Source organism: Rhamphochromis sp. 'chilingali', assembly GCF_963969265.1.
Source record: "Rhamphochromis sp. 'chilingali' genome assembly, chromosome: 11".
NCBI lineage: Eukaryota > Metazoa > Chordata > Actinopteri > Cichliformes > Cichlidae > Rhamphochromis > Rhamphochromis sp. 'chilingali'.
In genome coordinates, this window is record NC_137938.1 from 15,405,434 (window position 1) to 15,431,277 (window position 25,844).

General features: G+C 42.6%; 1 protein-coding gene across 5 annotated transcripts in view; it reads right to left on the reverse strand.

Annotated features, from left to right (window-relative positions):
• LOC308406313 (zinc finger protein 516-like) overlaps positions 1 to 25,844 on the reverse strand; it is a 50,701-nt gene that overhangs the window by 12,430 nt on the left and 12,427 nt on the right. For all 5 annotated transcript variants that reach the window (XM_080897249.1, XM_080897250.1, XM_080897251.1 and 2 more), the window contains exons 2-3: positions 6,157 to 8,390; positions 1,451 to 2,761 (exon numbers count right to left, since the gene is read on the reverse strand). In XM_080897249.1, the coding sequence (XP_080753375.1) occupies positions 1,451 to 2,761; positions 6,157 to 7,924 (3,079 nt within the window). In that variant the 5' untranslated portion in view covers positions 7,925 to 8,390. The remainder of the gene's footprint in view (positions 1 to 1,450; positions 2,762 to 6,156; positions 8,391 to 25,844) is intronic.

A 25,844-nucleotide genomic window follows, 5' to 3' on the forward strand; every position in this document is an offset into this window, starting at 1 on the left:
ACGAGAGACATTTAAGGATGGTCTACTTAATGACAACACACATGCGTGCTTGCCTCGGACCTCTCTCGTTGACAAAAAAGAGGCCCGGAGATTCAGGGGTGCTTTCACTGAGGACGCATAAACACCATAAGCTTAAGGCCTGGCATATACCTGGGAAGTGCCCATAACTCTGGTACATTTGTGTATGTGTGTAGGCAGAGAGGGAGGGATGTGGGGGGGGCAGCTGCGGGAACAAGGAGGACAGGGATGCGGAAGAGGTGACAGAGAGTGTCTCTGGCAGCCCGACTGCTGGCCTCTGGATACTCTACTTCTACTCTGGGCCGCCAGCCCTTCTCACTGACGCACTAATGAAAGACAAGACAGAGCTGGACGGAAAACACAAGCAGACACGCGCACACTCGTGCACATATTACAGAGAGAAAGGGAGAAAGACTCAGTTGCTCAAAAAAGGTCACTTTATCGCATGTGACTCAAAGGGCTAAGGCAGATCGTGACGATATGCGCCTGGACGGGTGACAGCGATGTCATGCGTCTGCTCTGGGGCTGTTGTCTTTGACCCCTGGCTCCACACAGCCCCACTTGACCTCAGAGACACAACTGAAAATGGGCAAATAATACGGATGTTCGGTAATGACCATTTCCAAAGCAGCTGGTGGGGTAATTATTCTGTCTCATCTCTCTCTTTGCCTCTTCTGTTCCCTCTCTCTGTTTTTCCTCCCTCCATTCGCATCTGTGCGAGTCTCTCGTCAGGCAGAGCCGTGACCTAAACAGTTTGTGACAGCTTTCTGGGAGAGTGGAGCTGGAGAGTAGGCATGCCTCGCAGACCTGAGAGTAGCAAAGGTTCTCTCACGTCTTTCACGATTACAAAAAAATAAATAAATAGAGGCTACACACACACACAAACACACGTTCCTTTTGCATCTAAAAATTTCAGGCACATATGGACACACATGCTGCCTCAGATAAAGACTTTCATTATGCCTCACAAACATGCGAGCACACGTGTGCGCTCGTTTAATGGATCCCATCGTTATTAAAAACCTCATCAGACTGTGTGTGTGTTTGCCTGTCGATCACTTTCTCCCAGATGGAGTGCCAAGTGTGTGAGATAAAGAGAAATATGTGTGCCTGCTCTACAAGTTTGGATGTTTGAGGCTGCTGGTGTCTTTTTCTTCGATAGCTTGTCAGGTTTAATCACTTCTAATCATATCAGCTGAAAAAGTTGCTCAGACACTGGAAAATACTCTTCTACATACTCCTGACATTTGGCAAAGCCAAGGCCCTCTGGGCATTTTGGATGTGAGCTTATGATGAGGGACTTTCTGCAGTGCAGCTTTTTTCCAATGTTTGGCATTATAAAAACACAATAAAACAGAACTTGGACTACGCCACTGCTAATTTTCACAAACAAAAGTAAATCAGCCATAAAAATAAATAAATTGATGCCTACCAGTAGGATCCATGAGGGCATTGGCTGCACCCCAGCGGTGGTACATGGTAGCAAATTCATGAGGGCTGTAGTTTTTGAGGAAGCCGAGGACGTCACTTGGCGTCTCTGGTGTCTCGGTAATTGGCTCCTGCTTTACCTCCCTGCGAGCCTCTGAAGGTAATGAAGAAGAGGATGAGGAGGGACAGGAGGAATTCTGAAAAGCGCCACCCTTCGCCTGCGAGGCACCAAAGTTGGGTCCTGCAGTTGAACTATGGGTAATGGTGCTGGGCCTCGTAGCGTTAGCCCGAACCTGGCTGTGAGGATTAGGAAGCTGCTGATGAGGGGTGCCCCTAGCTCGACTGTACTCTGCTAGGCCGTGTTTGCTAGACAGCATGAAACCCAGTCCCTCTTGGGGCAACAAGTAGCGGTCAGCTCTGGAAGATGTAGTGGAGCCGGCAGTTGGGGCTGAGGGGCGTGAAGGGGTGCCAGTGTTCTTCTCCAAGGAGCTGGAGGATGACAGCGAGCTTCCCCGCGGGTACACTTCCACTTTGGGTCTGAAGCGTGACTGATGAGTGTGGTCCTCCGTGGGTCTGATGTTGCTGCTGCCTGGCCGTGCTGGGACTCTCCCAGCTTGGGTGCCCAAGCTAGAAGAGGGGCCCCTTGAGGAAGAGGCACAGGGAGCAAAAGATGATGATGGTGTGGCTGAATAACTGGCTGGCTTGCTCTTTTTTAGAGCCTCGCTAGAGCACGCTGGAGGCCGTGTGCGCTGGGTGCGCATCAGCGAAGGGAGAGGCTGACACTCCTTCCCTTCCAGGAAAGGTGGAGGTCCTGTGCGTCTCCTAGAGGATAACGAACTGTCCTTGGAGCCTTTTGAGTTGGTTTTAAGAGCCCATTTAGGAGCCAGATTGGAACTATTGCCATTAATGCGGTGAGCCACAGTCTGGTGCATCCAGAGCACCTCGGGGTAGCGGGTGGAGTGAGAGCAGAAGGAGCACTTGTGGCTAGGGAGGCTTTTCTTGTCCAAGGCTAAAGAGGCTATACCCCTGATGCCCTCAGCCCTGACACATAGATCCAAAGGTGCTACGCTGGGATCGAGTGCAGTGGACTGAGCTGAACGGTAGCCAGGAGGGGATGTAGAGTTGTTTACTCCATGAAGAAGCGCTTTCTTAAGTTTGATATTACTGCTGGGAGTTCCTCTGTCCGAGCTGGGACTGGGAATGGTGCTGGATCTATCTTTAGAGGCAGGTGGATGTTGGACACGGACATGAGTTAAATAGGCCTGTGAATCTGTGGCGACAAAGTCACACATGCTGCAGATGTAAGGCTTCTCATCTGTAGGGAAAAGCAACAACAACAAAAAGGTCAGTGGCTACAAAGGATGTCATGTTGATTATAGTTTAATACACTTAATAGTTAACCCAGGGATCATTTCTTTCACATTCATGTTGGTTCGACTAGATGTAGTTTTAGTAAATGTCCACCAGGCTGCAGCATTGATCAGTCTTTCCAAAACCTCTCTTTTTATTTTATGCATACTAAAATAAAACAATTATATCTACTAATGCAAGAATATACAGAATAGCAGAAAACAAAACAAAATTACATTTTAACATTTCATTAAGATTTGGTATTTCTTCAGTAATAGTCTGTGACCATGCAAAACTCATGTGAAGGTTATGTATAAATATTTGAATATTATTTCAGAGAGATGTACATTTCCTTGGCAACTGCTGGGCTGTTTTATAGTCCATATGGATGGAAATAGTTACAACATAGCATCGAACATTGCCATAGAGTTCAATAAACTCCTTATTGAGGGGCAGGGATAGCTCAGTAGGTAAAGTGGTCGCCCCATGATCGGAAGGTCGGCGGTTCGAATCCACTTAACGGCTACCCTGAGGTACCCCTGAGCAAGGTACCGTCCCTACACACTGCTCCCCGGGCGCCTGCTTAGTGGGCTGCCCACTGCTTCACTAAGTGAATGGGTCAAATGCAGAGAAAAACAAGTAATTTCCCCATGGGGATCAATAAAGTATCCATTATTATTATTATTATTATTGACATATAAACAAATGAGGAGTGTTACAGGGCTGTAAAACTGGTTTATTTACTGGCACGCTCTTATGCTGGCACTGCTTTACATTGCATGTGTTAAATGTACTGAGCCAATGCTGCTAAGCCATGCAGGTGCAATTCTATAAACTCCCCACAAGGTGGCAGTTGACAGGTTTCTAACAGTGAATGTGATTGTTATGACTGGATTTCCCTAAGTGTCCAAATTTTCAACAGGAACAGAGATCATTAATAATGATGGTAAAATGGTAAATGGTAAAATGGTCTGTATTTATATAGCGCTTTACTAGTCCCTAAGGACCCCAAAGCGCTTTACATATCCAGTCATCCACCCATTCACGCACACATTCACACACTGGTGATGGCAAGCTACATTGTAGCCACAGCCACCCTGGGGCGCGCTGACAGAGGCGATGATATCAAACTGAATGGAAACACTAGTAATAGATGTAGAATGAGTAGCAATATTTGGTTTTAAATAAAAAAATATATATGTGAGGAAGAACAATCCTAAAGTTAGACTTTTTCAGTATGAAAGACTGCCAGAGGCAGGGTAATCGCACATGCAGACTCATATGTATGATAAAATACATCAGATACTCTAAGTAGCACATTATTGTATTCTCCATAATCCCTCCTCTTTTTTTTTACAGCACCAGCAATCTGCCATCTGTTTTTCCATTTGGCTTCCTGTTGGCAACGTTGGCCAGCGCTCACAGCCCAGGACCCCGCCAAAGGTAAAGCGTGGCACAGGGTAGACTACCAGTTAGAGTGGAACAACTGATGTTTTCTGGTTACCAAACCAGTACTTTTATTATTCAGTTAATAACCAGTGGTGTGGGGCCATCATATAAAGGGTGGAGTACACAACATATGTGTATTAGTAAACACAAATAGTGTGGTGGCTCGAAAGGAGCGTCCTCTCAGCCTGCATGGCCCCTCACTGGAAAGTGACGCTATAAATAACCAATCCCTCAAACATCAGGCTGCTTGGCTGGCTCAGTGGTAAGGAGAGTGGATGAGTGACAGTGGAAGTGTCACAGGAGGTAACCTTAGAGATTAGAAGAGTCAGCAGGCAGACGAGGAAGAAAGGTAACGAGGAAAAGGATGGATGGCCAGATAAATAAAATCTTTTGCTGCTTGAGAATAAAACACATTAGTTAATCGCCGAATCCTAAATACGTTTTCATCGCTAACTGTTAATTTAATGTTTCAACAGACTGATCCTGACACCCTCTGTGTATAAAATCCAACCTGACCTCAGTGACAGTGATCTCTGATGAAGAGACGTTATCTAAGCTAGATAGCACTGCTCGGATATTGGAACGGTGGATTCAGCGGTGTTTGCTACCTTCATTTTACCTTTGACCTTCCCTCGATGAAGCAATGTGCACACTAAACTGTAATTTTGCATCACTGTTGTACACACGTAAAAATATTTTTTAAATGTTTAAAAGAGATTTTAGGCATTTCTAGTATAACTAACACAATCTCACACAGTCAAGCGCAGTCTCAGATTGTTCTTTTTAGAGAGTGAATTCCTCACAGTGCTGCACAACTATAAAAAAACAAAAAAAAAACAGTCCGAGCCTGCCTTCAATGACTTTTTGATGTTCCCAGTAAAGCTAATAATTTGTTATTATATAATAAACAATACCAGTGTGTTAAGGGAAGCAAGCAAACATGTGTTCATGGCTAAGACACAAATCAGAGAGAGAAAAAAAAAATCATATTCACACACATATAAGCAGGAGGGAGGTGAGGGGAGTTTCCTGAGACAGGAAGACCTGAAATAGCGCACAGCTCGATCAGGCCTGAAGAAATGCTGCTGCTATTTTTGCATTTCTGTACTAGCAGGGAGGAAAAGAAACAATCACAACAATTCTATGCTATCCGCCGTCCCGTAGCTGTGCAGACAGAAATCTGAAGTTTGAAAGATAAACAGCAGAGAGCTGTAACGCAGGAATTCCTCCTTTAGCATTTTTAACCCATGATTATGGGTGTCCTTTCTTCTTCTTCTCCTTTTTTTCCCCCCTTTGCTTAGCAGTGTTTATTGGTTGTGGAGGTGAAAAAAATGATAGGCATTCCAAAAATGTCCTCTGCTCTGTTGACATGCCGCTGAAAGGCACAAACTCTCATTTAACTGCTAACCGTTCATTGTTCTGCATTACATAATAATGGCACTGTTGTAAACTGACTTTCCGGCAACTGTTAAAGTTTATTGACCATATATAATGGCATCTAAGAGCGGCACTCTGTTTTTATAGAGTGCCGTGCACAAATATGTAACTTGGACATTTTGCCACATGGTGGCTCTACTTCCCACTCTATAAAGGCTGATGAGCTGAGAAGCTGCAGCTTCACAAAGCACATTTCATCAGCAGATATTTACTGCAAGGCTTTAAAAGCACTACAATCACTCCTGAGCCTAAAATCCTTCAAGATATGGTTCTACACTTATGTTTCACATTATATTTTGATAGAATTGTTGGTCATAGCTTATTTAACTAGACTCCTTATCATCACATTAATTGATCCTCAGCTCTTTGCGTATATTATATATTATGTGGCATCTATAATGGAAGAGGGTTATTTCAAACAAATAAAAAGGGAATAAAACAAGATTAAGCCAATAGAAAATACTGTTTACTAACCCGAAAGCTCTCCAGAGTTTGCAGTACCCATCTCTGAGGCCTGGTCTCCAAGGGTGGAAGCTGGTGGAGAATCTCCATATCCCGGGGTGCTGGGCCAGCTGGGAGAACCTGACTCTGGGTCACTGGTGGAGCTCCATCGCTCATCTCTTGCGCTTCTTTCCTTGTCTCCAACAGAGGCCCTGCCTCCATCCTTCCTGTGAACCCGCTGGTGGACGATCATCTGGTGACGGCTGCGGAACACCTTGCCACACTCAAAGCACTCGTTGGACTTGCAGGAAGAAGCTTGCGACTGGGATGGGCGCCTTCTGTCCTGACGAGACGAAGGCCGGTACTCGGAATCACTGAGGCTGTCTGGTGTCCGGTCCCCTGAAGAGGTGTGGCTTCCCAAACCGGAGCTGCTGCGTCTACCCGAACTGCGTTTCTCTTGACCTTGCAGGACATAACGGCTGCTCTCCTTTTCAAAAACCACAGCAGCACCGGCTAGGGCTTCCTCTCCGATACTTCCTGCCCCGCAAGAGGCCTTGTAACTAGACTCTACCGGCTCCACAACCCTTCCTTTAGTGGCTAACTGCCAGGCCTGGTAACTGCAAACTGGATCTAGCTCTGGGATTCTTTGACCTATTATCTTTTCCTCACTTTCCTCCTCTTCATCCTGGTTCTTTCCCTCAAAAGGCTGGAGGTTTAAGTAGTCAAGGAAACGTTTCTTAGCAGCTGGGGAGTCCTCATCATCATCGGGCCTCCCTTGGCTCGGGGACTTCCTGCTATAGCCGAGACTGTGAACTTTATCGTGGGCTCTTAGGCTCTCTCTGTTGTGAAACAGGTTTCCACATTTGGAGCACATTTGGTAGACAGAAGTAACGGAGCCGGTAACAATATCAGGATCCTGGGCTACATCATTGATGGTGGCTGGATGCTCAGTTGACTCTGCTTTTGACCGTGACCTAGATTTGGTGTTGTGTGTTTTCATGTGAGATTTGAGAAACCACGCTTCGCGGAAACGTCTCCCACAGATGCGACAGCAGTGATCCAGGATCCCCGCGTGTTTCTTCATATGTGACTTCAAGAACCAGGACTGGGAGAAGACCTGACCACAAGTCTCACAAGGGAAGGTCCCGTCACTCTGGGGCTGGATGACGTCAGCTTCGGTCGCAGCCTCCTCCTTGACAGCGGTCTCCTCTTCTGTGTCTGCTGTTATGTGGACCTTCTCAATGTGGCTGAGGAGCTGGTCTTCCCGCTGGGCCTCGTAGCCGCACAAACGGCAACAGTAAGGCCGCTGCTCAGTGACGGACTTTTCCCTTTTCATGCTCCTCACAGGGACTTTCCTACGGGTTTCCTCACCGCCATCCCCATTTATCATCCGGTTACAGGCAGAGCTGCTCTTGGTTGGGCTGGTGCCTCCATCGAGACCCTCTGAAACCCTCATCTCCTCCTCCTCAGCAGCACCATCTTCATCCTCATTGGAGTGGTGGCTAGACAGCGTGCCCAGCTTGTGACTGCGAATGTGGACTTTGAGGTTGCCCTTCTGCGAGGCTCTGTGGTCACAGTAGGGGCATTTGTAAGGGCGCGCACCCGTGTGGCGTCTCATATGCTGCGACAAAGAGCTAAGGAAAGGAAAGCTGCGTCCACAGATGTTGCAGTCGTAACTCCCAGGAGTTTTGTCGTCCTCGGCCTCCATCTCATTTTTAGGGTTGGCTTTGTCTACGCTCAACTTCTCCTTCTGACCTCCTGACTGAGTCTCCATTACGTCCACACTGTCTCTGGGATTCATGGTATGAATTAAACTACCCTGTCTAGGTGGCCTTTCATAAGCTCAAAAAGTATTTATAACTACTGCTATCTGCAGCTGTACATCTAGAGATGTCTGATGCGTCCTTGTTGGCACGTTGAAAACACTATCTGCCTTCAATCATTCGATCAGGCTACTAATATAGCAGCTGAAGTCTAGTCACTGGATGCCACGCAATATAGCCATCCTCGGTGACTCAAATCACAAACAGCTACTTGTCATTTGCTCTCTCAGGGTTGAAAAGGTCAGCATATAATACCTGAGATTTAAACAATCTCTTTGTCAAAATAATGTGAAAGTTTCACGCAGTTTCATGTCATTGTGTCGGTGGAGTGGCATGTCTGAAGGTCTCTGCCTCAGAGGTGGTCATTCGCTACTCTTCTGGTCTTCATTGTACTGCCAAACGGCGAGCGTTCTTTAAGCGGGGACCCACACGTATACTATCCACCTGTGAATAAAAATGAGAAAGGCATGTTAGTTCAGCTGCAGCGCATCATTTCAAGAAGACTTTTAGTTTTCTAAATCCACCTCAACAAGCCACTGTAGTGGCTGTGTACACAGCCATAGATGTATATGCCACATCCGGGCTTATCAGATGCAAGGATCTCGGGGTCTGACATATTCTTATTAAAAAAAACAAAAAAAAAACAACCTTTATCCTGCTTGTTGGAGTTCCGATGGAAGAAATGTTAAAACGAAGCAACGAGGAATAACATTTGATATGTTGTTTATGATTTGTTACTTTGTGCTGACTTAATTATAAAGTCACTAACCTAACAAAGCTACACACGCTTGTGTAAGGTAAAGAAAGATGTCTTTGCATCTTTTACTATGATGTAGCCCTAACGTATAATTGTCTGTGTGTTAAATCTGCTTCATAACCATCACGTGCGTCCCTGAATTGTACCTCCAAAGCCATGTAAAGCTGCACAGCCCTGCGCAAATGGACTTGTTTTGTACATAGACTCCCAACAGATAAAGTCAGCAGTCACTGACAGCACTGCTGAGAAAAAGACACAATGAGCCAAATGACTCATCCATAGCTCTCATTTCAAGTCACACTTTAAAATGATGGACTAATTGTCACTTTTTGCAGCAGAACATTTAAAAAAAAAAAAAAAAAAAGCAGCTGCAGAATCTTCCTTTTGAAGGTTTCATAATAGAACTATTACAGTTACTATCAACCTACAGTAAGCATTTTGGTATGAATATTTTATCATGAATGCAGTTCCATTCTCATAATAGCAATGTTTACAAGTTTAGCAAGTATAATGTATTCATATACATACCATAGTATGTATGGCTACCCTATTCAAAAAGCAGCTTCCTAACCTTTCTTGGACCTCAAAGCTCACTGTGGTGATAAGCACTTGACCTTCTTGCCCACCGAACAGTCTGACAAAAATGTACAGGGTTTAGGTGTGTGTTCGTGTGTGTGTGCGCGTGTGTGTCTATAGGACACTGTGAGTCTGTATCTTGCACTGTTCGCTGCCACTATGCACGTGGATGTGTGTGCAGTGATTGTGCACGAGTCGGGTGGGGATGTGGGTGGGAGGAGAGCGTGGGGGCTCTGACACAATGGCTGAGTCGACACTTTACACAATCGGGGTTGGAGTTGGGTGGGGGTTGTGCTGGAGGAGTGGTGGTGGTGGTGGTGGTGGTGGGGGGGGGGGGGGTCGCTTTCACATCAGCAACATCAGCAGTGCCACCATATTCCCTCCCCACAGTGGCCTCATGCACCCGTCTCAACTGATTCTATCACATGACAGGGATCTTAAGTACACAACAGGAAGTGGCTCTTCAGACAGTTTGCTTTGCTCTATTTCTCGACTGGAGTTGAATGGGGTCAGAGAGAGAGTCAAACAGAAAGAGATAGATAAGAGAGAGCGATGAGACAAACAGAAACTTCCGTGTTGACTGCATACACAGTATTTCCATGAACAGGTGAAATACTGATTTTCTTAAACTGTTTGTGTCTACGACATTTCTTTATACCAATAATCCCGAAAATCCAGGCCTAACCTGAATTAGCCATAGTGTACCCTGAATACTGTTCAAAGTGCCTACTTTTCACCATATTGACGTTTTTCCTCATGGGCTGTCCCACTCTTTCACAATACTGATTAAAGGTCATTCACATCTTTATTCTTTTCTAACCGTCAGCTCATTAAAACATCAATGCATAAGGCAGCCCTGTTGATTTAAAACAAGGAAACATTTTCCTTTATAAAACCGGACATATCACATAAGTTACTATCACAAAACTCTCAAGCATGAAAAGATTTCCATGGGAAACCTGCCTGAAAGCATGAACTATGTGAAATCTGACTGACAACATTATTACAGGCTTATACATAAAGTGTCAGAACCCGTGAGCTGAGTTACTGCCGAGCTCTAATTATAAGTGGATAATTGATCATAATCATAAGAGTATAAGGTGGTGGAGGAGGAAAGTTAGCACCAGAACAATCATGTGTCTTAAATTCTTGCACTGAAAATGACTACCCTGCACCAAAGCTATCTATCTCTCAAGAATGATTTATGCTATTGAAATCAGCCTCAGTAGGCTACCATGCTTCCTCTGGGCGAGCTTAGTCTGCTAAGATTTATAGTGAAGACGTACCATTGCTGCCATAAGTGGAGCTGTGCCTCACATTACCCTGAAATAAAGTACTGTATCAGATCGAGACAACTGTCTAAACATAATACAGTTAATCATAATTTATTTCTGTTTAACTGAAAACTGTCAACCTGTAAAAGCATACACAGTGTTAAGGGCATGGCTTTGTGGATGGCAGTGACATGCATAACCCAAATGCAGGCGATTAAATATGGTAAATGGCCTGCATTTGTATAGCGCTTTACTTAGTCCCTAAGGACCCCAAAGCGCTTTACACTACATTCAGTCATTCACCCATTCACACACTGGCAATGGCAAGCTACATTGTAGCCACAGCTGCCCTGGGGCGCACTGACAGAGGCGAGGCTGCCGGCGCCACCGGGCCCTCTGACCACCACCAGTAGGCAAACACTGGGTTAGTATCTTGCCCAAGGATATTTGGCATGCAGCCAGGAGGCAGCCTGGGATCGAACCACCGACCTTCTGATTAGTGGCTGACCTGCTCTGCCACCTGAGCTACAGCCACCCCAAATATGACCTTTGTGGTCCTTTTCAAAGTTTTTGCTTATCAATTTAAAAAGATCTCAGTATGTAAGGCTCCAGGCAAACAGGCCTAGATAGTGGTCGGCAACCTTTTGGCAAACACCAGTTAACAAAAGGTTGTACTATACTGAAAACCCTCCGTGCAATTGCTTTGGTTGCTAGCAAGTTGCTATGGTCACCAACCGTTTGCAAGGAAAAACGGACTAGTCTGCAATCAGTTGGAAGCTACTTTCCAAATGAGAAATAAAATTGTGAAAAGTCCATGCGCAAAAGTTGTTCCTTTTGAAACGTGCGGGACGCAGCGTTAAAGCACAACTTTTATTTGAAGTCAAATGTTCTCTGTTTCAGGTTTGAATAGCAATTTTTCACCTTTTGCTACGCTCACTTGCAAGGAGTTTGCCACCGTCCATGCAAACTGCAGCAATTTGATGGAAACAAAAGCAACTCCAAGGTTTTTGGTGTCACACCCTCTTTGATACTGATTTTAGCTGGTGACAGACAGCAGCTGGTCAAAAGGTACACATTTTTTCCTAGCAAACGGAGGTTGACAGGGGGTTGCTGACAGGTCTCTAGGCCTGTGTGACTGAGGCCTATTGGATGCACTGGGCTTTGATGTCGTGTCGTGGATTTGCATAGAATTGATACAAGAGTTTGTCAGTTTATGAATGAATTACTAATGAAATCCTCATCTGTCTAAACTGCACTCTGTTTTTAGTGGCAACAAATGCTAACATGCTAATACAAAGAAAACTAGATAACAATAGACCTGCTCAATATTTCAATGCCATTTTAAGAATTTCAGCGCACTGCACTAAATTTAGTGTCACAGAGCCGCTAGCATAGCTGCTGATTTAGATCAGAAGCATTAGAAGTATCACTGTATGTAGAATAATTACTACTGTAAGTTCATGATCTGCATTTCATCTGTGCAGCCTCCTGAAAGAGCACCACAGTTTGCTGCTGTAATTGCTAAGCCCTTATTATTTTAACACCATGACCCATGGCGCAGTGTTTAATTTATGTAGCTATCTTAGAGAAGATATTCATAAACTGTTATATGAGCCAAATATTATCACGAGAAGACTCCAGTTGTCACTGTAACAGACAGAAATTCAAGTGATGAGGGACAATAAGGAAAACAAAGCCATCTACCCACAGCCATTTATCCACCTCAGTTTCCCCTCAATCTGTTCCATCTGCTCTCTGTCTCCAGCCTAATGTTACTCATTAGTACTTAGTAGTTTTTTCCAGTTCTGGCGCTAAAAACAGAGGATAATGATCTTATTTGCTATTAAATGGCCTTGCTGACTGGGGGTCAAGAGGGTTGGGAGGGGTTGAGACTATTCAACTGTAAGCCTGTCATCCACCAGACAAGCACATGTGCCAATTGAAATGTAATGAGATTAACCACCAGAAGGGAAACAATGCAGGCTTGTCGCCATAGAGGCTAAAGGATGAAGAAAAAAAAAAAGACAAATTGGCTTAAGGAGAGAGAAACAGTCCAGGAGAGACAGAGAAAATGACCAATCATCAAAGTCATCAAAAACAAAAAGAGATAGAAGCTCTACTAAAGATCACCGTGGCACAATAAATGGATAGGAGTTTTTCTCTGAGACACGGAGCCCATTCCACTTTGTGACTGCCATTGACATCCTCCAGCTAATTAACCTCGTGCACAGTAAGAGGGGAGGAATTAATAGGACTGGAGATGGTGAGAGCACATAGCTGGAAAATGATCCTAGTTTACTGTGTTTAGTTCAGCTACTTCGTAACTGGAGTGTTTAACCTTTTTTTGGTTACTTGCAGGAAACAGATCGCCCTCAAACACAATGATCAGTCTAAACCCAGTTGGCAAAACTGCCACTCAGATATCAGACATGCCATTAACGGACACTTAAGCCTCCTTTGAGTCTCACACACTCAGCTGATAATGACTGCTGCATCAAATAAGAAGAAAAAAAAAAACAATCCTTTTCCTGTCTTCCTTCCTGACACGTTCACCTCAGCTGATCTGCCTTCTGAACGCCAAACCCTAGCAGTTGTAAACCGGTAAGAGGAGGAAATCCGTTCTCATTTTCCCAACCCTGCGCAACCTTTACAGAGCAGCTTGGCTCGTTTTTTTTGTTTTTTTTTTGTTTCTGGATCTTCCGGGGTTCACATCTGGAGAGAATCTCAAAAAACAAAAAACAAAAACTGTGTCAAACTGTGCAAGCAGAGGATCTGTTTACAGATTTGTTTTCACACAGCAGTGCCGTCGCAAAGGCAGACGTAAAAACCAAGCTTCATCCATTTAGATCCACCACTGGTAGCAAGGCAAGCACAATTTATTTAAGAGTACCAGCTGCAACAGCACCCTCTAGAGGCCGTATATTCTGCCTGCAGAGAACATGTGAGTAAAAGGCATGCTCCCATTTGGCTGCACAGTTTTTGCAACCGTTTGCTCGCCCTCGCCGTTTTGCTCTTTTGTGACAGAAAATGCCACCATTCTGCCTCCATCACAGCAGTCGCCTCAGAGGCGTCCACGGCACAAATCTCCCATACCCGGGTTTGAGGAGATTGGCTTTCATAACGCAGTCAGTCACTCACGCTGTCACCTTATCACTGGTAACGACTCTAGGTCATTCTCATGTGGGACATCCTTCAGCAGAGATGGGATCTGTTTCCCTCCCACACAGCAGCACAGAGATCAGCATTTGAGGTTATGAAAAAAAAAATAGACAGAGGGGGAGAAAAATAAAGAGTGGACCTTCTGTTAAAATAAACACACACACACACACACACACACAAATACATGCAGGGGGAACTGTGGAATCAACAAGCAAAACAGAGGGGTCTTTTAATGTCCCATACACACACACATCTTTTGAACGTCCGTATATGCACAATGTTGGCTTTTACTACTGTTTCATACAGGCAGCATTGATAGCTTAACAGCACATACAGAAAGGGCTCTCTCACACACACACACACACACACACACACACACACACACACACACACACACACACACACACACACACGCACGCACGCACACAGCTTCAGGGAGCATAACATACAGGGAGCACTTTACAAATAAACTTACTATCCTCTATACAGTTGCTCATAAAGTGGAGACATTCAATGCTCAGAGTGGGACAGAGGCGATGGAGTCTTAAACACTCACACACACACACGCAGTGTATTCTCAGACCAATCAATAATCCATTATGAACAAACTGCTCTTCACCTCCCACCCAGCTCTAAACTGGCAGACAAAGAGGTCTGCTGTATGTGCCACGATGAAGAGAGAGAAATAGACCACAGCCGGATAGGCATCTCTAACACACACCTACAGGATGTTCACAAAAAAAAAAAGAAAAAAAAGAAAAAAAAAAAAAAGAAACACACACACACACACACACTCACACAGAGTTCTGGCATTTTTAGGGTAAAAATGCCGTAGCTGGGAAAAAAAACAAACAAAAAAAGAATCAACTTTTTGTGGTTCACAGATCAGTCTCTGCTCCAGTTGCTGTTAAGTACTATTTATTGACTTACATGGCATATACCAAAAATCCTGTCAGCAGCTGTGAGAAGGAAACACACATAAAACTTTCTTTCTTCACTCTAGAAAAAAAAAACATGTTGTGTCAGTAAAATATGTTCAGAATTGTGTACATTATTCCTGCACTGCTAAGAAATGTATGTCATCATCCCTGCAACATTTTTCACATATCTCCACCATAAACCAAAAATATGCTTGTGTGTGTGTGTGTGTGTGTGTGTGTGTGTGTGTGTGTGTGTGTGTGTGTGTGTGTGTGTGTGTGTGTGTGTGTGTGTGTGTGTGAGAAAGCTAGACAGGAGATTGACTTCCTTTAGAGATGAACTGCAGATGGATGTGGTCCAGATGTGGGTTCAAGACTTTTAGTCCCATTTTGTGCTGGATTCTTCCTGGTAATGCTAGCTGCGATACCCACAAATGACTAGTTTTAAATGACTTGTTTTGATTCTGGCTCAGACTGTCTGTACCCACTCATGCCTGATTCTTCTGATTGTGTATTTAACAAATTAAACATAGTCTAATGACAAGATCTGACCTCCTCCATTTTGCCATCCTGCACCCCACCCCTAAAGAATTTGGTGTTCTCTGAACGAGGTCTGGCAGAGTTTGACTGACTCCAAACTGAATCCCACTTAGGGCTAATCTATAACCAGATCTCTGACCAATCAGGGTCCGGTGTGGGCTGAGTGATATTATAGTTTTCCCTCTCTTCCTTCTCTTGTCAGAGCAGGTCATTCTCATAAGCAGGAAGAGCAGTGGGGGGTTTTGTGGCATTGTTGGGGTCTCCAATTCCCATCCTATCCCTGGTCCCATCCCTACGCCCCCCACCCATCCCTTAAACCCAGCCAGAACAATAGAGGGGGTCCATGCTGTCTGTCTCTCCTCAAGCCGCCACCCCCCCTTCTCTGATAAATAGACTGAGAAGGGACCCTGTCTGCCTACTCTATTTGCGTGAGAAGGGCCTTTTGGACAGAAAGATCCCACTGGGTCTCTGTTTATGTATGTGCGCTTTTGTGTGTGTGTGTGTGTGTGCGTGCGTGCGTGCGTGCGTGCGTGCATGTATGTGTGTGTTTAGGAAGTGGCAGGTGTTTGGGTCAGTACTGTCATGTTACATTTTAGTGACCCACCCATGCTTGTGGGATTACTGGACGGGTCAGGAAAAAGAAGAGTGCAGTTCTCAGGCCCACACACTAACCAAACACACTGCAATGGAGGCTTTTGTCTTTCAGTACGATTCACTGTGGCTGCAACTGCAATCAAAAGAGACACCTGTTTTTTTAATTTATTTATTTATTATTAATATTTTGGGGTTTCTTGTGTATCACATGAAAATGGATAAAGGCCAGTACTTTTGTCCCCCCTGCCAAGAATTGTGAGAACACTACATTTTCCATTGTTTGATACCTGCTCCCACAAGTATAAAGCCAACAAGCGCTGCCTGCTCTTATGGACCCAACCATCTTCGGCTTCCTCTGTGTGTGTGTATAAGTGTGTGCATATTTCCCTCCCCCTCCTTCTCAAACTCTGCCTGTTTTTCTCACACCGCTCGTTAACCCCTGGGTGCTCCTGCCCACAGTGCCCCCCTCAACACACACACACACACACACACACACACACACACACACACACACACACACACACACACACACACACACACACACACACACACACACACACACACACACACACACCGTCTCTAGCCCTCTCCTAAACCACAGCAGCATTCCTCACACACATACACAAACTAGGATCTACTGTCACCATGCAGCGCAGACTAAACCATCATAACCCTCGCGTAAATTACCTCCAAGTTCAAAAACGAGCAGACACGTTTCTTGCAAAAGACAAGACTTCTTGTGCAAGACTGCGTTTTTTAATCGTTGGTTCCTAAGCCACTAAACCTAACTTTAACCCCGAGCCCAACATTAATCTAACCACAACCCCTAAATCCAAGTCTTAATCCTAAAGCACTGGAGTGGATGTAAGGATGATTAGAATGTCCTTATATAAGGGGATCTTTTTTGATTTTCCCTTACATGGAAAGACATTTAGGGCCACTCAAGCAGAACCGTTCTGCACACAAAAACAAACAAGTCATTTAGAGAGTCGCAGCAGTGTTTGATCAAAGATAAGACGTTTCATTCTTTACTGCTCGGATCTGTGTGAAAGGCCGCAAATGCAACTCGTTTATATGCTTTGTCTCAGGGTAAAACTGAAGGCATTAGGGTTGGGAGAAAGATGAAGAAGCACAGTGGCGAAGGCACTATAGCCACTCGTGCAGTAGAGTTAAATTGAAACTTCTCCATCTCTTTTAACCCCACTCCCTACTGTCCACTCTCCCTGCCTTCTTCATCCTCTTCCTCTGCACTCTCCTCAGTCTCGCCCGCAGCCCCGCGCGACCTCTGCAATCTCTCTGAAGTGTAATTAGACCAGCGACCTCAAAGTTGGCCACCAGTCTTCCACCCTGTCACACTTTCTGATGTAACCCTTTTATTTTGTGGCTTGCTGAGGCGAGATAGTCAGGCGGTTAGCGAGTTTGCGCACAGGTGCAAACACGTGGAGATGTCGCTTGCACACAATCAACGTGGGAGAGGGATAGAGTAAATTTTGTATTGATCAAGCTGTTGCATACTAATGGGCGTCTCTGAGCCTGCGCTAAGTCGCCCAAACAACAGCACAAAGACCGAGCATCACTGAGACAACAGCCAAGAAGATCTTTTTGTAATCGACTCACAAAAATCACAATTAACTAACTTATTGCTTATTTTACCAGCTAGCTATGGCAATGTGATTTATTAAAGGCCTTGTGTTTATCATGATTCCCCTTGCAGCTTTTTAGAAAGGCTGAAATTTTACTTCAGACTGGAGAGTTTCCACAAACATTATCTCAAATTTCAACATCACCCTCCTCAGCACAGTATTTAAAATGTGTTAGCGTCCAATGTTCTGCTGGAAAACGTAAAAGGTGTCCATGCCGAGGTGTTGCATTAGGTGTCTCTCAGAATATGTGGGGCGGTTTTGTGTGTGTGCTTGAATACAGTTTGTTTGGCTGCTGATTTGCTTGGTTATTTGCTTTTTCGTTACTTGCTGTGCTTTTCTTTTCAAACCTTTACCTTTGGGCAAAATCTGAAGATCACATCCTGCAAGAGTTGTCAAGAGCACATATGAGAACCAAACAGGGCAACAGATCTGTTTTTGAGTCTTTTTGTGTGTGTGTGTGTGTGTGTGTGTGTGTGTGTGTGTGTGTGTGTGTGTGTGTGTGTGTGTGTGTGTGTGTGTGTGTAAAATACAGGATGGGAGGGTTTCCACAGAAATCTCCTGATGGCTCTACTACAGAAATAGTGTGTGGGCTCAAACAGCCAGTTGTTGTTGTTGTGGGGTGTTCACACACTGAAATAGAGTACAAGCACACACACACACACACACACACACACACACACACACACACACACACACACACAATAAACTAACAAAACTCCAAACAAAGTAACCTCAGGGCAAAATTCAATTACTTCCCTTGGAAAAACTGCTACGTAGAATACAAAAAAAGTTTAAAGACATAGTTGTATGTGGATTTGCGAATAAGAGCGTAGAATAAAAGTAATGCCATGCTCACTTTTTTTTGCTTTTGTGGATGGGAGCGTCGCAGGTAATTATTATAGCTATCATATAGCTTGTTTTAATGGTATATGACAAAAATATCAGGCATAATAAAGTCATGGCTAGCTTGCTGAATTAATGCCCACTGACATGGTGCATAACTGTTGTTTCTAACAATGTCAGAGTTACACTATAGTGGAAGTAAGATTCTCAATAATTGCACCAGACTACAGTCTACGCACATTTCACACAGGAACTTCACTTATTTTTGGTCAGTTCAGTTATACAGCTTTGAATGTTAGGTGGTAGGCAAACATAGCAGAGCACACTGGCGTAGCATTTCTATCCATCTGTGTGTGTGTGCGTCAGCTGCTTAAACTTAAAAGTAAATGTAAAGCTGTCAAACAATAATAATATATAGGTAAATATATAGCTGATACATTTAAATAACTGAGTAGTCAAATGTGCATGAAAACACTTTGTTGTGTGTACTGCTAAGTTAAAGCTAAGCTACATTAATAACCGAACCCAAGCCCACACAAGTTTCACATTCTTTTGAAACACTTAACCTGTTCCACAGATATGAAGTCACTGCCAGCAGATCATTAGCTTAATTAGCGCTCCTTCTTTTAGCCGATACCTTGAACTTCTGATTGTTTTTGGCCTAGTAGGTAAGTGGCACTTCCCCTTTATAAACCCACGAGGACTAAATATTCAAAGACACCGTGAAGAAAACAAGTTCATAAGCATTACTTTCTATAATGAAGATTTCTAATATAGCACACAAAAAAGAAAAAAGCCAGACAAAGACAAAGGTCAGGTAATGATGCCCACATTTGCAGTGTTTAACTTAATTTATCTCTGTGTAAATACCTGTCCAAATTATTAGAGAAAACTAGAGCTTACTGAGTAGTTTCTGATGCACTATTTTTCTAGAGGTACTTATCCTCGCAAACCTCTCAGATGAGGGGGAAACCACTACTTAGCACAGCCATACAAATGTAGAGCTACAACTTGGCCAGTCACCCATTTGCTCACTGAGTAATGATGTAGCTCACACAGAAGTACCTTTAACCTGCATTACATCTGAAGGCCACCAGATGGTGATAGTTGTGATTGCAAAAAGACTTCAGCTCTATAAAAGTCTATGGGGAAACAGATTTCTGACTTAGCCCTCGTAAACATTTTACTGTTTAATTTATGGGCTCAGTTACTCATTTTGGGTCGTATTGGATAAACAATAGAGTCTATTTTGTAATCTATTTTTCAAAATAGAGGATTATCTGTGGTATGAAACCACACTGAAACTCACTGGCTAACAACTGGTCAGAGGTCTTTAACCAAGTAGGTTTAGAGTCAGACCCGCCCCTCCTCATCACATCTGGGGGGTAATTTGGCTCTCAGGATGACAACAATGGAAACGGTCGGGGGTGTTAAAAGGGCACTTCAAAAACAAATAGGTAATGTCACAGCAGTTACAGTCATCTTTTACACAGACTGTGCTACTTGTATTGTTAGTAAACCACAATAATTTAAAGAACAGACATGGTTTGCCATCTTCAAAATGAAAATTTGCAGTAAATAACTGAAAACAAGATTTGTTTTTTGTTTGTTAACCTGTAAAATTTGAAATTTGAGAAAACATAACAAGTTTAAATTTAGGACTGGTTTGTTTGTTTTTTTGTTTCCATGCTGTAAGAGTGCGTTTAAAAGAACAAAGAGACAATTTGCAGCGACGTAGCAACATTAGCTAGGAAGCTAAGCTAAGCAAATTTTCTTAGTTTGGAAGCTAAGCTAATTTGCTGGTGCTAGATTAACATTTACTGCACAGGCAAGAGAGGTGTATCAGTATACTTTTCTATTTCTTTCCTAAGCTAACACGTTTTTAGCATACAAAGCAAATGTCTATAAAATCACTGACCTAGAAACATAGTGGGCCTTGGGGGATTATTACAGTGGGAATATGAAAGTGACACCACCGCAAATATAAGATTCCACAAAGTTCACTGAGGTTACTGTAAACTTATTATTGACCATTATGAGGAATATTCCGGGAGTTGTTTATGTGTCCGTGTGTGTGCACGTGTGTGTGTGTGCACGTGTGTGTGTGCACTGACTGTAACATCTGCCCAGGATTTCATAGCCAAAAATAATTTTGAAAAAAAGAAGCAACAAGCAGGAATTGGGGATGCAAGATGAGAATAACAAACATTGTTAGTCTTTCATGTGGGACAGAGTTTTTCTAAAGAGCGCACTAAAGCTACATGCCATATTTCAGGCTGTGCACAGGCTGACAGGCATTACTGTTAGTGTGAGCTTATGTGGCTAGGTAGTTGTGATTGATGGCTGTATAAAAAGAACTGGAGATCCCATCTGGGTCACGTCTTATCAGGCTGACTGATTCACATTGATGAAATCATGCTGGCTTGTTAACCCGCCCAGTGGAAAAACCCTAAACCAATACAGAGGAAAACAAGGCAGCATCAGAAACAAGAGAGGGAGATAGATGCATGTCAGGGAGAGTAGAAAAGGCTGAGCAAATAATGAGAAGGAGGGCAGCAGAGGGAAGATAAGTGGTAAATAGTGATGTAAAGTCATGGCAGGAGATGGATTAGGATAATAAGAGCTGACTGAGAGGAGCGAGAAGGGAAGATGTGGGAGATCGAGGTAGAAAGAGAGAGTGTGAGAGCTGCAGCGTTGGAGCTGCACACTGCAGATGTCCATTTTACAGGCGTATGCAATATTTTTAGGAATTTGGACTGCAAATCACCACTGTCTGTTGAGAAGATTGGTAAGAGAAAAAAAAACTTTTAGCTCATTAGTACTGCATTTTCTCCCTTTTTTTTTTGCTTGTAATCAAATTCTTCAGGAGAGCAGAGTCCAAACACCAATACCAGACATCACAGCGATTATTTGCAGAGTAACCACAGCACAGGAAATTGGCTAGAATGCACTGTCTCTTAACATTCATCCAACAGTCCTACAGAGACAATCTGCTAGTATAGTTACACTGTAACAACCCCCTCCCCTCTTCCTCCAACCAAGCTGTGCAGCTCAAATGTGGATGTGTGCGTGTGAACATGCATGTCTGTTTGTCACGTTTCATATACCTGCATGAGCTCTTAAACACAGGAAATTTTCTTACTTTGTTTTGATATATTTTACTTGAAAAATATTAAATCAAACAGGCAACAACAACAACAAATCTCCCACTACAGATTTCTAATGTTTGTACATAACAGTGAAAAAAGAGATCTAAATCTGCTACTATATATACTGATGGAACATCTGTCTTCAGAGGTTTAACTGAACAAGCTTGTTTCAAAGAAGCAGCAGCCAAAAGTCACATTTGACAAGTTTTCTTGCAAAACATGACAAAAAAAGGAAGATGAACAACACCTGCGTAGGTGACACACAAAAACTCCAAAACATGAAAAACCTGTGAATGACTAAGTAAATTACATCCAAGACACTTCAAGTGTTTCTAACAGATGAATATACATATGACAAAACAGGGAGGAAAACACTCCATATGCATCTAAATCAGCCCACAATGTCAGTTTATTTTCCCTCCAGATGCAGGTGGGCCTAAGAAAACCAGATCACTTCATTCTACTGGCAAACAAGCAGAATTATGCAAGCTGCCTGTTTGCAATAAAACTCCATGCCACAACCTGATCTGCACCAGTTGCACTGTTTACATAGTAGTGGGTTTACCATATTGACATGTAGAAGCAAGCAGAACGTATACTGGCATGAACGTCAGGCTGCCACCCTGTCTAGTAATAGGTTATGTGATAACAAATAAGTTAATGATAACAAATTGCTGTATTCAAGTATCTTGTACATGCAGTGTATGAGTTTGTGAAACTATAACAAAATCTCTAATACTTCTGAAACACTAGGTTTTCAGACTTTTTGAACAACAGTTTTAGTAATGAAATAATTTTTGTAGTTCTTATATTTTCCTGTTATTTATTATTGCTAAATAAAAACTGAAGCTTTCAGTAGAAAAATCATTCAGTGGTACTTTTCATTTGTAAGGTCTGTAGTATACAATATTAAATTCCTTGAGGTGATAGCTGCTGGGCATCAGCGCTATATTATTAAAACAGTTGAATTTTATATATTTAGCACCTCACTGACTGATGATAAACATGGATTATCATAGTACTTTGATTCCGATTGAAACATGATGGCAACAAAGGTATATAACAACTATAAAGAGTAGCCTACTTGCCCACATAACCTTTGCTCTGTACAATCACACACAGTTCCATCATTAAGTTAGCTTGACATCTCTAGTTTGTAGAAATACCTTTTTTGGCTAACGTTTGTGTTCCAAGATAAACTCTACACAATGGTAAATGGTAAATGGTAAAATGGTAAATGACTTTCCATTAACTTTTATTGACGTTCGAGTATTTATTGAGATAATACTTTCATGAGCATAACCTGTACTAAATGTGATTTTCATTGAGCACCAAATTTTAATTTGTTAGCAAATGTAAACATGTTAAGATGCTAAATCTGGAAGGTTAGCATGTGTTACCTCTTTTAAAAATCACAAAGAGCATGCTGTTACTCTAGCTATTGATATGCTACCATGCTTCTGGTAGCTTACCTCAAAGCAACTTTGGGGCTAATTATGGCCTCAAAGAGTAATAGTGTGTTTAGACTCTTTCAGAGTCAGGCTTTGCCTTTTTCTTTAGCTGTCACAGTGTGTTCATGGAGCTACAGTAGTCTACAACAGACTTTATGAAGTTAATGAGCAGTGTTGGGTAAGTTACTTTAAATTAGTAACTTAGTTACATTACTAGTTACTTCTATCAAAAGTAACTCAGTTACCTCAAGTTATTCGTTACTTTCAAAGTAACTAGTTACTAGGGAAATTAACTTTGGTTTTATTCAGAATTCTCTTATTAATGTGTTGGTTCCCTAACTGGATACCAGCAAGGATGCCAGTCTTCTAGCTTGCTTACATGTTAGTGCTATCCTGCCACAAATGCACTGTGTCACCTAATGGCCTGAACCTAAAATGTCAGTGTAGTAGTGTGAGTGCAAGTTAATGATGAAATGAATGAAACTAAATTAGAAATGAACAATGTTTGTTTTTGTGTCTCACTTTTTATCTGTCTGTTTTAATCTATTTCTATTGTTTCAAACCTCTATAAATGCAAACACATAATTTTGGGGTTGGTGCAACAGTGTTATAAATCTAATCTTTGTACGTAGTATCACTAGGAAGAAGCAGTGGATAACAAAACACGACATAAACTTTTGAAAGGTATATTTATTTTTATCATTGAAATGGGTAGAAAGTATACTTTTAGCAGTGCCAACACTAAACTGTACCTCAGACCATTTAGGAGCTGTAGGTATCAAAATAGTGCAAATAATTTAGTGCAAAAATGGTTCAACATAAACACAGTGAGGTTTGTCCATTCTTTGTAAACTTAACTGAAAACAGCTGAACTGCACCAACTGGAGACCTCATGTTCAGTAATGGCGGGCAAACTTAAAAGTATTTTCAGCCTCACAAAGAAAAATAAAATAATAAATATTTTTAGCCACATAAATAGTCAATATTTAACCAAAATAATATTTCCTCCAGTCAGGTCATGTAGATAAATCAAATATGATGGTAGATTTAGTGCTTCAGTGGTCTAAGATTCTAGCCTACGTCACAGCGTCACGTGCACTTTTTATGTCCAACACGGAAACTGCAGTCGTGGTGCTTTCGATTGTACTCGGAACTCGGAAATTCTGCCTTCCGAGTAGGAAGATGTAGGTAACTCCAGACTGCAGATGAGCTGCATATGTGTTTAATAGTAATTTGTTTTTGTAGAGGGCTAGCAAAACAACCGTTTTCGAGGGCGTCGCCATATTGGAACCCCGACTTCTCTGACGAGGCTAACCAGAACGCCGTTTACTCGAGTGTGACATCATTCCCAGGTCCGTGTTTCAATTTCTGAGGTAAGTCGAACGCAACACACGAAGTAACGAATAACGACCCTATCTAAATCCCAGAAACGATAAACGCGTTCCTGATTTTGGCATAATAACTAGTTACCGTGCTTGTTACCACAATAATAACGCAGTTACTGTAACGCGTTACCTAATAACGCATTAGTCCCTACACTGCTAATGAGTTAGTTTATCATTCAATTCTGGACAGAACATATTGTTCCTGAAATATTATGTCTGGTGCACCAGTGGTTAAGGCATACCACACAACCACAATGGCCATGGTTCAATTCATGATCAGAGAAACTTTGTAGGATCTTTTAACTCACTGTGTTCCATACCTTTCTATTGTGTTAACTTTTTTAAAAATGTAAGATGAAAAACCTCCTGAAGGTCAAGTCAAACTGTAGAAAAAAAGGCTGTCTGGCAGCTTTGCCTGTGCTCGATCTCGATGAACTCTTTAACTTCCAGGAGATATCTGACTGAATTTGAATTAAGTTTTGTCTATCGCACCAAGATGACTGTATATTATATTAAAGAAAAACTCTAAGACAACGAAGGGTTAGAGTTATGTGCTTAGCCATAACCATTCAAGTTATGTAGTTGTAGCAATCTACCCATCAAGTCTTCTTTTCAGTGAACAATCAATTTTGTATTCTGATAATGAAAGTCTGAGAAAAAGCCCAAATTCTTAATTGTAGCAGCTTGACGCAGCTCACCACTTAATGTTGAGTCATTAAATTGGACAGGCAGCTGAGGATAATATAGGAGAAGGCAAATATTGCATCAAACAGTGATGTTTGCACAGCTTTCCCTAAAGAGATCAGAAACCTCCAGTGGGAGCTGCTTGCATTACCCAGGCCATTTAAACCAGGCAACCAGCCACCTAACCACTGCTAAAAAGCAACAGCTCACACATGAAGTGAGGGACAGAGGATTGAGGATTACACACAGTCCCCCTCTCCAAACCGCACCAGTGGACAACTTTACACAACACATTGTACTGACTGAAGATGGCAGGATGGGTTACTAAAAATGGACACAGCTAACTTCTAATAAGAAACATAAACACATGGAGGCAGACACAAAGTCTGCTGATAAACCTGCATTTGCAATAATATCAATTCAAGATAAGCAGGGCTCTACCATACAAAAAGGAAAAAAAAAATATGGCACTGTCATAGCAACAAATATAGTTTAGGATCATATATGTGGTCGTACACGTGGACAATAATGTGGAAGCATTGGAAAGAGTCAGGGCAAGAGACTAAGAAAACTAGTTGCTTATATTTCCAGTGTGATGCAGCCTAATTAATTACGTATTTATTGTAGAATTAACCAATACCTCATGCACTGAACTGATCTAATAAGGCAGTCTAAATTAGTTCCACACATTTAGTAGCAGCACTTGTTTTAAGCTGCCCATAACAATTCCATTGACGTTTGAAAATAGAAACAGAAGTTCTAAATTTGAACTTAAATTTGGCCCAAACTGATTTTTTTTGCTCATACAAGTACTCTAATTCACCCACACAGCTCCGTAAAACCTCCTCCTTAGTTCTACCTCTCATGGCACAGAGCTTGCTGCCCAGATACTTAAATCTGAGTACACCACCTGTTTCTGGGACACA